At 33.5% G+C, this 15234-nt stretch overlaps 1 protein-coding gene across 2 annotated transcripts; it reads left to right on the forward strand.

Annotated features, from left to right (window-relative positions):
* The first annotated feature begins 9824 nt into the window (after positions 1 to 9824).
* On the forward strand, positions 9825 to 14890 carry LOC125216535 (pyridoxine/pyridoxamine 5'-phosphate oxidase 1, chloroplastic-like). Of its 2 annotated transcripts, none has more exons than XM_048118274.2 (14): positions 9825 to 9979; positions 10139 to 10330; positions 10412 to 10450; positions 10643 to 10810; positions 10893 to 10998; positions 11573 to 11739; positions 11853 to 12095; positions 12299 to 12387; positions 12986 to 13036; positions 13137 to 13227; positions 13339 to 13443; positions 13562 to 13632; positions 14047 to 14142; positions 14659 to 14890. In XM_048118274.2, exons 1-14 carry the CDS (start codon positions 9830 to 9832, stop codon positions 14714 to 14716), a joined length of 1626 nt encoding a protein of 541 aa, XP_047974231.2. In that variant the 5' UTR covers positions 9825 to 9829; the 3' UTR covers positions 14717 to 14890. The 2 variants fall into 2 exon arrangements, with proteins under 2 accessions (XP_047974231.2, XP_047974230.1); XM_048118273.2 differs by having other exon boundaries at positions 9864 to 10002.
* Positions 14891 to 15234: the final 344 nt, after the last annotated feature.

A 15234-nucleotide genomic window follows, 5' to 3' on the forward strand; every position in this document is an offset into this window, starting at 1 on the left:
TCGCCGATAAGAAGAGATTATGAGCCTTGATTTTCACTCCTCCGGCGGAGTCCATCGCCGCTTCGATCGCGACCTGCGCCAGGACCGCCAGATTCGCCGTCCCGCTGCGTGTATCCGTGGATTTCAATAGATTTACGCAGCGAGACGGTTGCCTGGTCTCCGCGGCGGAGGAGGTCGCCGGCGGTGAAGGAAAGGATGAGGATGAGAGAGAGTGAGGTGAAGAAGGTGGCCATGATGTTGTTGTTTTTTTATATTATTTTTGGTTGATTTTTTCTTTGGAGTCGGTTTCGTTATTTATAGAGTTTTATGATTGTGTAATTAATTGAAGATTAATTTGATTTATTGAGTTTCTTATTTTGATTATGAAGACAAATGATCCAACAAATCAAGTATTTTGATTATTATGTAGTAATTATTTTCATTAACAGATCGTGACCCATTAAATCATATAAAAATTATTATTATAACTTATTGAGATAATGCATGTCTTTTGTCATATTACAAATAATTCAATTGGCACAGAGCTTTCACTGAATCATACTCATATGGTTCACATTTTCTTTATTTTCAATTTGCATTTCAGTTTTTTGTATTTAATTGTCATAATTATCATTTGTTTCTGTGTGGAGTATTTTAGTCAAAAAAAATTTTAGGGGTTTTTTTCGAAGTTTTTTTATTTTATTTTCTCAAATTTGTCGTTTTGCAAAGACGATATACTTTCGAGAAACATTTTTGCATTGATTGGAAAAATATCAGCGTTAAATGTTGTGATTCGGAATGAAATGGATTATAATATTTTCAGATTGTCGTTTGATGAGATGGGAAGGAGGTATAATTAGAATATTGTGTCTTGATTGTATAAAGAGTAGAGAAAATTATAATCACACGAATTATATTTTCCAGATCATGATATATATAAATATAAAGTACATACAAAATAAATTGATATATTGAGAGATACATACTCCTTCCATCCCACTAATATGAAATATTTATTTTTCAACACGTGATTTTATATAATGTTATTTTGTAAGTTAACTGATCATAGAATATAGTAAGGAAGAGAACTCTAAACTCATTTTAAGAACTGTTTTGTTTTATTGATACAATCCAAAAAAAAAATATTCCATTTAAATACATAATTGTTAGAGTTTAGTATACTGAAAGCATCTTTCGAATGCTTGTATATGTAATAACTCTTCTATCCATTTTTACCATTTAATGAGAAAGAATATTTTGTTACAATGTGTTTTGCTTATGTGTTGCTTATGTATTTATGAGATGTTGAAATGTGTTGTCCATTTAAATACATAGCTTAAGTAAAATGAGTCTAAGTCTTATGCATAGTAGACGAGTTGTGAGCGCCGGCGTTCACAGTAGGTAACTTGTCAGTTCTTGTAGAAGGAAAACTGTTTCACAACCTAGATAGGCTTTGACTACCTATCATGAAAGGTTGCGACGTCAGTCCGAAAAAGAAAAGTTTCCTTACCTAAGGAAATGAACGACGTCGGTGTGGTATAGCACTGAAAGGATCAAACAGTGAGATAAGTCTTTCTTGGCTATTTAATGAAAGACGAGGTTTAGGTAATTGTCATTTCTTAATCATTGTTGACATAAAGTTGAGCATATAATATTAATTGAAAATTACTTTGACTTATCAAATGGTGAGGGTATTTCGTTGCCCAAGAATCCTGATAGATTGGGTAGTAATCATTAATGTCTAAGTGGTGCTAATATTGTTATTGCAATGAATCGTGGGAGAGGCCAGTCTGATAATATCCTCAAGAGGTGTTTAAGAAAAAGGTTTTATTATTCAGAAAACTGGTCAGTTGGAATTTATTCCATGAATAATAAATAATGTTTCTAAACTAGACCACTCTTGGAAAAAGAAATTAATTAATAAAAGTTAGATAGCAAACGTGATATTAATTAATGGATATTTAGATCTTAAACACAAGAAATGATTTAATTAAAGAGGAAGTCCCAGAATACTCGTAATTTCGGTTTGAACGGGCAGTCAATATTATATCTATAGTGGATGATAATAATATTTAAGTTTTGGCTTGAATTAAATTACTTTTGATTTAATTAGTGAAAGCCTGAACTGTGGCTCAATCCAATCCTCCATAGATCCCTGGTCTTGGCCCAAAATAATTAACTTAATATAAAAGGGAGAAGAAGAGAAGACATAATAATAATTCCACCGATAAAAATTCGATCTCTGCAATCTGTGGAGAGAAAAATATCGATTTTATTAGGGTTCTCTTTTCTGTATTCAATTCTTCTCCAGCTTTTGAGGATTTGACAAGCTTTGTCCACATAAAGGTCAATTTTGAGTTAAAGGGAACAGATCAGAAGATCCGTGTTTGAGATCAATTGAAGAAGGTGATAGAATTCAACTCTTGAATTCTTACAGTATGTTTTTATTAATTGCATATATTCAATATGATCTGTGATTATATGCTTATGAACATGTTTCTAGTTTACAATCGGATAAAAGTATGTTTAGATGTAAATCTTTCGATCAAATTAAATATATTTCTGCTGCAAAACCAACACCACCTAGGGAATATCTCATCCGCCAAATAGTTGTCCATATCGTGCTGGTTGTCGTTGGCGACAAAACTGATGGCCGAACCAACGTCCATGCACTGCTCATTGAAAATGGGCGACGACTGGAGGACGTTGGTGTCGTTGTTCGACCCGACTACCCAAAAATATGCATGCAAAATCCACAGCCGGTAGTCAGCTACGACTTCGAGGATCATCGTGGGATTCTTGTCTTTGAAGCCGGTCATGTACATCTCTTTCCAGGCGATGGGGCAGTTCTTCCATTCCCAATGGATACAATCTATGCTACCCAACATTCTGGAAACTCGTGCACATTCACGTGCATCTGCATCAGACCCTGACAGTTTACTATGTCTATTATGTATACAGCTGCAGAATGGGCTCTCTTTGGTAGTATGGTGCGAGATTTCAAATGCATTAGAAGACTACTATTATAGTACTGGTTTTGGTCCAACAACAAATTATCTTCAAAGTTGTAATAAAAATTATCAAGGTTTAATTTGTAAGATTTATATTTATTAAATTTAGGATATTAATTACTCCTTCACCTCTCTTATAAAGAAATGGTTTGAATACTGTGTGAAAAATAAGTCTCATATTAAAACTAGTGTTATTAATAATTAAAAATTAGTATTATAAGCTAAGAAAATGATGTGTCATGTAATACAATGTCGCATGAAGGTGGGCTCGGGCGAGGTCACTTGACCTCATCATGGACCCATGTGTGTTGTCGAAAAACTCCATTTATCAGTTCGAATCCATATCAGGCCATTAGCTCCAACTCCAACAGCTACGATAGTTCCGACTTCACTCCTGTTTTTATTAATATTTATTTTGGATTGGGTAGCAATATTTCAACAACGAGCTTGTAAATCTATTGATTTAAGTTTTTATAATATATGTAGGGACATAAATAGTGCAAATTTTTTTATAGGTTAACAAATTCAGAAATTTATAATTCGATTGACACATAGCTTTCACTGAATCATATATGGCTCAAATTTGTCTTCTTGATTTTCAGTTTGCATTGCGATATTTGTGTATAATTTGTCATAGACTAGTAGTTATAAACTGCGCTATATGTTTGGACTGTTTTAGTCTAATTCTTGTAGGCGTTTCTCTTTTTTCGAAGTTTTCATTTTTTTTCTCGAATTTGCCGTTTTGCAAAGACGATACACTTTCGAGAGAGAAATACTTTTGAATTGGTTGGAAAATGTCAATTTTGAAGGTTGTGATTTGGAATGAAATGGATTGTAAGATTTTTAGGTTGTCATTTGATGAGTTGCGTGACGAGGGAGGAGGTATAATGAGCTACTCCCTCCGTCCACGATTAAAAGTCCAATTTCTAAATGACACGGGTTTTAAGAAATGTCAAGAAAAGTGGATGGAAGAAAGTTAGTGGAATAGGGGTCCCACTTGTATATATTAATTTTAAATGATATGTGAGTGGAATGAGTTAGTGGAATGTGGGCTCTCTTTACCATTTATGGTAATTATGAACCGGGACTCTTATTCGTGGACGAACAAAAATGGAAAAATGAGACTCTTATTCGTGGACAGAGGGAGTATTAATTATAGGGAATATTGCATCTTGGTTGTATATTACAACCACACGACTTATGTTTTCCGAATCATGGAGTCTAAAATAGCTACTACTACTATATATAGAAATCTAGAGGACAATGCTTATATTTTTACTAGAAATAAATGAGATACTTCCTCCAAAATGGGAGGGAGGGAGGGAGTATATATTATTGTTCTTTTATACTATGCAATATATAATCTCCATCTTATAAAATATAGAATTTGAGGAGAGTAATATTTTAATATGAAATTGATAAAGTAAAATAGATGTGATTATACTATTATTAACGGAAATATAGCACCCATTCCATTAGAAAAAGTTATTAAGAAAAATAAGACTAATTTTTGGGACTTGGTTAAAGTGGACTACTTTTGAAGAAGAAGGAAGTATTTAAATATTTCATTTATCGCTTGTTTATAACTATTTTTCAAATGGAATATTACTTGGGAAACCTAGATTGATTATGTATGCCTAATAATTGAAGCATCGTAGTCATTAACTGGAAGTAATAAATGTTGAAAACGTTTATTTGACAGAGACGACACACCAAAGCTTGGCATATTATAGTCAATGGACATTTATCTATAAATTCCTAAACTCTTATTAATCACTAAACGTTTATTTGACACAGACGGCACACCAAAGCTTGGCATATCATAATTAATTGATATTTATCTATAAATTCCTAAACTCTCTTCAAATTATGATTTAAAATGTAGAACATTAAAATATTGGATAGTGATAAAATGCAAATTCATATATTGTAGAAAACTCCAAACTATTTAATATAGTATCAACACAACTTCAATACAATGTCAACACAGTGTAAATTTCAAGATTTTGGTGTCAATACTATTTCAATACAACATCAACCGTTGACAATGTGTTACATTTTTTGTTGCTATTTTTTTATCATGTGATATTTTGTAACGGTCCAACAGTTTGTACAATATTTAGAGTTTGCATTTGTTCACATTCCTTAAAATCTGTATGTAAAATTTGTTCAGATTTCATAATTAATCTTAATCAAGATTTCAACAGTGACATAGCTGATAACTTACTTATGTATCACTATCGGACGTAAACCAAAACGGCGTTATTGTATTATACCAAAACAAATAATTTCATTTAACCAATAATTAGTTCAAAATACTACTACTATTCAGAGAAGTGTAGCTATAACAGCAATGGCTTGGGCCAAAACCGCAGTATCATCATTCCCCTGCTTCAAAGTAGCATCCTTCGCCACGGCCGTCGCACAGCCTCTAGCGCCTCGGCCAACGACTCCGGCCGCGGCTACGAGCTTCCCGTAATTGCGCTTCTGCAGATACTGCGGCGCGATGAGGAGCTGATCCAAACCGTTAGCATACAAATTCTCACAGTTTCCGAAAATGCTCTTCAAATTCGGATTCCTCGCCGATAAGAAGAGATTATGAGCCTTGATTTTCACTCCTCCGGCGGAGTCCATCGCCGCTTCGATCGCGATCTGCGCCAGGACCGCCAGATTCGCCGTCCCGCTGCGTGTATCCGTGGATTGCAATAGATTTACGCAGCGAGACGGTTGCCTGGTTTTGGCGCAGACGCTGTCGATCGCGGCGGCGGCGTCTCCGCGGCGGAGGAGATCGCCGGCGGTGAGAGAGAGGATGAGGATGAGAGAGAGTGAGGTGAAGAAGGTGGCCATGATGTTGTTGTTGTTTTTTTAAAATTATTTTTGGTTGATTTTTTCTTTGGAGTCGGTTTCGTTATTTATAGAGTTTTTTAAATGGGTAAAATCGTATTACTATCAAACTTTTCTAGTGACAGATTCGATTGATTATACTCCTATTAAATTGGTAAAAGCAAACCGTATTACTATCAAACTTTTCTGTAATGTGTTTTATGTAAGTAATATTTTAAATATAGACATTATTGTTCTCTCTATAGTAAGTTTAAAATATGATATGGTTTTCAAATTTTAAAATGTAAATCTCTCTAATTTATTGCGCAACAAATCATGCTCCTATATATCAGTATTTATATTTTGCCCGTAAGACTATCGATTATCAGAGGAGTATAATTTAGTTTGAAATTTAAATGCCACTATTATATGGGTATATCATATAATCCATTTTATTGATATTTGAAAATTCAAAACATATACTAATGAATTATTATATTTTGATTTGCTACCATCCAGGTTGGGTCAGGTGAGGTCGGTTGACTCCACCAGAGGTCCATGTGACACCGGAAAATTCTATATATTTGTTCGGCACTCGGCGGCTTCTGGCCGCTTCAATTCCGACCCCACGGCATTTCGGCTCGGAAGGGAAATAAATAAGAAAAATTAAACTAGAAAATGTAAAAGAAATAAAAAGAGAATGACAAAGGCAAATTACGAATTACTCCAGTTAAAGAACAAAATGACAAAGGTTGAATTTGGTAAGAGTCAAGTTTGTTTTGAGAAGAGAATTTTGGCAAAGGATGTTTGTAAAGTGGATCAAAGAATTCTTGTAGCTTTTGATTATTTTTGAGTAAGATGTAAGTATTCTACTGTAATTGATTTTTTATGAAGATTATGTCGAAAACATTAAAAATTACTATAAACTTGGAAAAAATAAATGTTTAAAATAAGGTTTGGCTTTTAATTATATAAAAATATTGTGATTATTTTGTAACATAGATTCTAATTTGATTAACGTTCTTTATATCATGATGGCCATGTTTGGTTGCCAGGATTCTGTCCGGAAAAGTAATCTGATTCCTTAAATTTTAAATTCATGTGTTTGTTTCGGTTTTTAATCAAACTGGGTAAGTAATCAGAATCCGAGAACAAGGAAAGTTAGTACAACTTTCTAGGATTCTGAATCCTAACTTTTCTTAGTTATTCTTTTTTCCAGTTTTAGGATTCTTACATATTTAAGCAATATAGTATAGTTTTATTATTATTATTATTATTATTATTATTATTATTATTATTATTATTATTATTATTATTATTTATTTATTATTATTAATTACTATTTTTAAAAATAATTTAAAATCATAAATTATACTTAATTTCACTATAATAAATAACTATAATTAAAATTATCATAATTATAACTATATTTTATGATAATTCATCATATTACTTAATATTATTAATAATTAAAATATAATTATATAATATAAATTGTATAATGATTAATAATTATTATATTTTATAAATTAATAATTAATCAATAAAGTCATAGTGCAATTTTAATTTATAAAATTTATTCAATTATAATATCTGTAAATATTATAATTATAATATAATAATTATTTTATTTATTATTATAATAAATGAGTATAATACTCCATGTAACTATAATTATAATTATATTATTATATTATGATGGATATTCCATATTTAAACTATCCATCGTAATGATAAATATAATAATATAATTGTTAATATTTATAACTAATAATTTATTAAAAAATTTACAATATTATTCTTTTTTATAAATAAAATAATAATAAGTATATTTTTAGTTTGGTGTTTAAATTAAGTATATATTTAAAATCTTGATATGCTCCGAACACAAGAAAGTAAAGTTACTAGGAATCATATTCCCGAAATTCATTTTCCCAGGAATCATTTTCCTTGCCAACTTTACTTTTCCGCCAACAAAACATGGCCGATAAGTATTTTTTTTCTTTTATTTTGAATGAATTTAAACTATATGAAACAAAGTATTTACTGGTTATTTGTTGATCCAAGAACGGGCAAAACGAAAATATGGACTGCTGTGATTTGTTGCGCAACAAATTAGATTCACATTCTAAATTTTTAAAATTTTAAAATCAAATTTTCACTGTAATCTTTATATAGTGAACAAAAATGTTTATACATAAAATATTACAAATTAAAAAAAATAAATTTATTCCTATTATAACAGAGGCATTATCTCTTTATATAATCACCCTTTAAGCAATTTAATTTATTTGAAATACTTAATTATAAGTTAATGTATTCCTCTGCCGATATATTCGTCTATTATGATTTAAATCATTTAATGGGTCACAATCTGTGAATACTATGTTTGAATTAATATTTCATTAATCATTAGTGATGTATTAAATGATTTAATTAATACTCTCTCTGTTTCACAATAATTTTCATTCTTTTTCATTTCAGTCCGTCCAATAATAATTGTCACACTTCATTATAATAATTGTCACACTCCATTTTTATAATAAATGGTAAGTAAGTCTTACATTCCACTAACTCACTCCACTCACATTTTATTTTAAAATCAATATAAAAAAAGTGGATCTCACGTTCCATTAACTTTTTCAACTAATTTTTCTTTATATTTTTTAAAATTCGTGTTCACAATAAGTGTAACAATTATTATGGAACAGAGCAAGAGCAAGTATTTGAAAAGTCGAATCCTATTAAAAGATTTGTTGGATCATTTGACTACATAATCAAATTATGAAACTCCATAAATCAAATTAATCTTCAACTATAAATATCGAAACCGAAATAAGCAACCAAATATAATAAAGAAACCATAACATCATGGCCACCTTCTTCTCACTATCTCCCATCCTCATCCTTTCCCTCACCGCCGCGGAGACGCCGCCGTCGCCGCAATCGATAGCGTCTGCGCCAAAACCAGGCAACCGCCTCGCTGCGTAAATCTATTGAAATCCACGGATACACGCAGCGCGACGGCGAATCTGGCGGTTCTGGCGCAGATCGCCATCGTCGCCGCGACGGATTCCGCCGGAGGAGTGAAAATCAAGGCTCATAATCTCTTCTTATCGGCGAGGAATCCGAATTTGAAGAGCATTTATGGAAACTGCCAGAATCTGTATGCTAAGGGTTTGGATGAGCTCTACATCGCGCCGCAGTATCTGCAGAAGCGCAATTACGGGAAGCTCGTAGCCGCGGCCGGAGTTGTTGGCGGAGGCGCTAGAGGCTGTGCGGCGGCCGTGGCGAAGGATGGTGGGTTGAAGCAGGGGAATGATGATACTGCGATTTTGGCCGAAGCCATTGGAGTTATAGCTACACTTCTATCAATTTTTTGAATATTTAAATTAGTTATGGGTTATATTATACTATTATTAAATATTAAATATCGTACGGACTCAAAATTATGATCTAAATCATTGAAAAATGTCAACAGATCACCAAAAAGTATCAATAGAAAAATGTTAACAAAATTTCTACGGTAGTCAATAATTGATCAACGGTAGTCAATAATTGATATTGTGTTGATACTGTGTTGACATTAAAATCTTGAAATTTTACACTGTATTTGATATTGTATTGAATCAGTGTTGAAGCTTTGTTGAAAAGTTTTGAGTTTGTACAGTATAATTTGATTCAAACATGAATTTTATATAATATATTGTGACTATTAAATCATAAAATTGATCGCTGATTTTTCGTTGATACAACTACGACGTCGATATGATGTTTAAACAAACTAATTATTCGATAAAGAAAAAGGGACTAATCATGTAGCATCATTGAAATGATCGATTACAAACATACCAATCCTCATTCGATTTACAAAACAGTAATTATTTAATTGTGAATTTCTAGTTAATAAGTTGTGGAAAAATAAATCGAACTTACATTATTTATAATGAGAAAAAGTTATAAATTCACTGATTTCCATATATTTTTGGCTTTATTTAATTTTACCAAAAATAAAAATGCTGAAGAGATTTGTACTGAAGGTGTTCAACATTATGAGATGTGTCATCACTCAATCATGCCACCTGAATATCTCAATTTTCCCCAATTTCAGTTGCCCTAATCAAATTCTCAGTTCTAATTTTCTTTCTCCCCCATCTCTAATCCAGGTACAGCGTTTCCTGCATCAAAGGTATAATTTGACGTTCATTTTTCACGCAATCGCATGCATATTATGTGTATGGTTACTGCAGTTACTGTAATTTTGAGCTGGCATAGGACAGCGTGAGCTGATTGGCGTTTGCTTGTGTTTTTGGTTCTGGATTTAGGGCCCCTGGAGTTCGAATTCGAGGATTAATTGGCGGGAATATTGTTCGAGGTCGGTTACTGGAGTTAAATCCATGGCTTCGGCGAAGATTGCGAGCGACGTGGAATCCGTATCCTACTTGAATCAGCGTGAGGCTGCGGAAATTGATGAGATTCTCATGGGGTCGCTTGGCTTCAGCGTTGATCAGCTGATGGTCATTTTTTTTACTTTTTCCAGCTTTGTTTTTTTAGGTTGGATTGGACTAGTTGAGAATTCTGTACATTTCTGAATGCAGGAATTGGCTGGTTTGAGCGTGGCCGCGTCGATAGCTGAGGTGAGTTGTTTATGTGCCGATTAATTAAAATTTAAGTTGTTTTAAGTGCCGAATTAGCCAGTAGCACAGGTGATGCTATTATTGTGTCTATGTCCATTCATATGTAATCAATATGCATGATATTGGTATTCTTTGCGAATTCTAGTTTGCCTTGTGATCTAGTAATGCTAAGTTACTACTTTTCTGATGCAGGTATATAAACCAGCCGAACATAACCGTGTTCTTGCTATATGTGGCCCGGGGAATAATGGCGGTGATGGTCTTGTGGCTGCTCGTCATTTGCATCACTTTGGATATAAACCATTTGTTTGTTATCCAAAGCGTACTGCTAAGGCTCTTTACAATGGTCTGGTTACACAGGTATAAGGCATAACTCAAAGTACTAGAACAGAAATTAAATAACAGGATTCTTGCAGCAATGCTGATGCTTGAGTTTTCGTAGTTGGAGTCACTGTCCATTCCTTTCCTTCCAGTTGAAGACCTACCGGTGGACTTGTCAACGAGCTTTGACATTGTACTGGATGCAGTATTTGGGTTTTCATTCCAGGGTACACTTACTTCCTTCCATTTTTTCAGTCAAGCTTGAGATAAATGCGTTTCTGACTTTTTTGTATATATCGGTGTCAAGTGGTTTGTCATCACCGTTGAGACGAAAGATATAGTTTGAATTCAAATTTTCTGCATAAACACTAGTAGTACTATTTTGTTTCACCAAAATAATATCGTACCCTTTATTGCCTAAGATGATGAATCAATTCCCTGCAGAATAGTTTAGTTGCATTTATCTATGTTCATGACTTGTTAACCATACCAAAGCAAAAAGAAAAAATGAGACTATGAGTCCAAGTTATGTTTGCATGTTATTGTATAAACCCACTTGAATGTGCTTAATATATTATTCTCTGCAGAATGACTCTTTATCACATATATTTCTCTCTTATTTTACCAAGTGCACTTTTGAGGGTAACTAGCTTTAACAAGGCCATTAATTTACAATAAGACACACTTAGAGATGATTATAATAACAACAAAAAAATATAATAGTAATAATATTACTATTATTATTATTATTATTTATTTAGTTTGATACTCATTATTTTTTATTTCTTGTCAACTCTCTAGGCAGCCCTAGGCCTCCTTTTGATGATATTATTCAAAGGTTGGTAGCTTTGGGAAGCCCAAATGAGAGGACTCAGAAACCACCTGTCATAGTCTCGGTTGATATTCCATCTGGGTGGCATGTTGAAGAAGGTGATCTGAGTGGCAAAGGCATTAGACCAGACTTGCTGGTATATATCTATCATTCAGAAATTACCTTTCATCTGCACTCTGCAGACACTGCGAACATGTTCTCTTCTCTTCTTGCTCTTGACAGGAGGTTAAATGCTGCAAATGTGTATAGGTTTCCTTGACTGCTCCTAAGTTATGTGCCAAAAAATTTACTGGCCCTCACCATTTTCTTGGAGGCAGATTTGTTCCCCCTGCCATTGCTGAAAAGTACAAACTAAACCTTCCAGAATACCCTGGAACTTCCATGTGTGTCCGGATTGGTAAGCCTCCACGAGTTAATATATCAGCTTTAAGAGAGAACTACATTTCTCCTGAGTTATGTGAGGACCAAGTTGAAGCTGATCCATTTACTCAGGTATTTCGTCACCTCTAACATAAGGTCTTCATATTTAGCTGCTAGTGTTTATATAATCAGCTCTAAAACTCTGAAATTATTTACTAATTCCTACACAATTCTAGTCATCTAGCTAGGTTTTTATGTTGAGTTGTGTGTACTTTTATGATTCCGTCTGAAATTTCATGTAAGAACGATTTCTATGTCATTGTATGATATTGTAGTTCCAGAAATGGTTTGATGATGCCATGGCAGCTGCCTTGAAAGAACCAAATGCTATGGCCATTTGCACGGCAGGAAAGGACGGGAAACCGTAAGATTAATGTCTTTAACCTGATCTAATTGTTCAGTAATGCTGCTCTGGCTATAACCTGGGTGGCTATAGTTTATTATTCTGAATAGCTACTCTAGCATTCTACTTTTTTTCTTTTTTTTTTTGCTGCCACTTTGTTTCGAAATGTAAATATATTCAGATTTCCGAGTAAATTACAGTATTATTTAACTAGATAGCTGCTAGCAAGAGGTTTGCCAAAAAATAAGACCTTGAATAAAATCTGGACCATGTTAAAGTACTTTGTATATCACCTCTTAAAGAATGGAAGTTTTGCAGTGGTTCTTTTATGCTACAGTGTGACCATTTCAAAAAATTGTTGTTTGGGTTTCTCTATGAGATGCTAGTTCTTTTTAATCTTGGAATATGTTATTGTGGCCACTGTTCTCCATGCCTCTGAATCATGGTTGTCAAATTTACAGAGGCAAGCATTCTTTAAATGCTTGAGGCATCTCTGCTAGACCAAACAAGTAGGAGGATCATATTTTAAATAGATTACATGAGACAATGACTGCTAAGACTTTAATATGCATATTATGAGCTCAATTGTGACATTATTTCCCTATTGCTTTTGCTGCAGTTCGTCAAGAATGGTATTGCTGAAAGGATTTGACAAAGATGGTTTCGTCTGGTAAGTTATGCTATTCTACATTGTTGCAGCAGATGCATAAAGCCTGATCAGAATTCTATTGGCCATTACAGAAGTCTTAAACATCATCATCATCTGATAGGTACACAAACTATGGAAGTCAAAAAGCTCATCAAATATCAGAAAACCCTCAAGCTGCTCTCCTTTTTTATTGGGGCCCCTTGAATCGCCAGGTACCTCTTATTCTTCATCAAATTCTGTTCACAAGTCATGAAGCCATAGATCCATGTGGAACCTCTTTTCAAGCTTCCCAAGCCAAATTTAACCATCTCCATTGGCTCTAGGTAAGGATTGAAGGGCCAGTGCAAAAGGTTTCTGATGAAGAATCTGAGCAGTATTTCCACAGCCGTCCTAGGGGAAGCCAGATCGGAGCAATTGTCAGCAAACAAGTTTGTCTTCTTCTCTCACTTTTGTTTGTTATTCTTTGTTGGCGTGGAGGATGGGGGGTTCCACTCTGTGAGTTCCTTTCTTGCGAATAATTACCTAGATCTGTTTCTTGTTTCCTAGAGCACTGTAATCCCTGGAAGGCAGTTTCTTTACCAACAACAGGCTGAGCTGGAGTCCAAGTATTCTGACGGGTTAGTTACTCACACTCAACTACTGAAATAGCGAACTTACATAGCGTGTCTACTTGTGATTAATTTTGCAGTCTTTTATTCATATGATTTAAGCATGTAACCGAGTTCGCATTGCTGAATGTAAAGATAGTTAACCATTTTCATTAGATTCTCAAATATTTAGTTACATTTTAAAATATACTGATACATCATACAGAGTACAAATTTATTGGAAATTCATTATAATACCGATTTCGTAATGCCTGGCTTCATTATGACCTGCTACATTTATAGTCTGTATCCGTTGAAACTTGCAAGTGGTGATGTTCATAGCCTGTATCCTAGAATTGGTTTTGCAGCTGGATAAGATAATTCAGGCTTTTTCTTTTTAAATTTTATTAGTCGCCTAACTGCACAAGTCCTTGTCTTGTGCAGAAGCCTGATTCCAAAACCAAAATATTGGGGAGGATATAGACTCAAACCAGAGGTTTTCGAGTTCTGGCAAGGACAACCATCCCGTCTGCATGATAGGTAATATTTCACAACTTTCTCTCCAAAAACTATCTACGTACTTATTTGTGTTGCATGAATGAAAAATTATCAAAGACAACACCCGTGGCAATAGTGAACTCTTGGGTTGGCTGCATCAAAGACAAATATCTTAGATCCACAATATGTAGGAACATGCTATAACAAGCTGAAGTTGTTGAATAACAATCTATCATAGTATGGGACAAATTAACCTATTTTCTTGTTTATGCATCCAAGTTATTACTCAAAATAAACGTCCCCTAAAACGATGTAGATTCAAATGGCCAGATATAACTTGCTGCAATCTGACCGGACTTATCTACTCATTCAAAATGCTAAGACTTGATCTAATCTAATCTTTTGTGCCTGGAGCTAGCAGCAAATATTGTTGGCTAATTTTTTTCCATTCCAAAAATTCCATATATGGGTATTATGCAATTAACAGTTCTGGTATCTTCTTTTGTCACAACCGTGAATATCAACACGATGTCGTTTTTGTGTCACCCTGTTTGACAGGTTGCGCTACACCCCGGGTGGAAAGGGGGCTTGGAAAATTGAGAGATTGTCACCATGACTAGTATTTACATCCTCGTTGTGAAATCATACTTCTGTATACAATTGAATTATTCTTTTCTGCTTCTTATGAAGGAAACATAGCTTTTATTACTACAATTTATATGTATTTTTATATGAACTATGCTTATTGGCAATAGTCCAGTGAATAATTAAATGTGATTTATGTTGGTCATGACTTTTGAATAGTTGATTGTGATTTAAGTTGGTTATTTTTGGTTAAACCGACTCTAATCCATATCAAAGACAATGAAATCCAGAAATATAAAAAAAACTGGTATGTACTCATTTTGTAATTTCATTTGTTTAACCTTCAAAATCTAAAGGTCAATATTGTTATAGTATCAAAATAACGTGTCCCTTAAAAACTCAACTTTGAAATTATCATCACGTTTTAAACAATTCTAACAAAAAATTAATTTTTATATTTAACATATTTAGGAAAATAAAAACTGCAAATTAAAAAAAAAATGTTTCAATACTATTGACAGTACAGTGCGTATCATGGTATGTAGTTAT

The sequence above is a fragment of the Salvia hispanica genome, chromosome 3, assembly GCF_029641045.1.
Source record: "Salvia hispanica isolate PSC_SH4W2 chromosome 3, Shi_PSC_v1, whole genome shotgun sequence".
Classification (NCBI taxonomy): Eukaryota; Viridiplantae; Streptophyta; class Magnoliopsida; order Lamiales; family Lamiaceae; genus Salvia; species Salvia hispanica.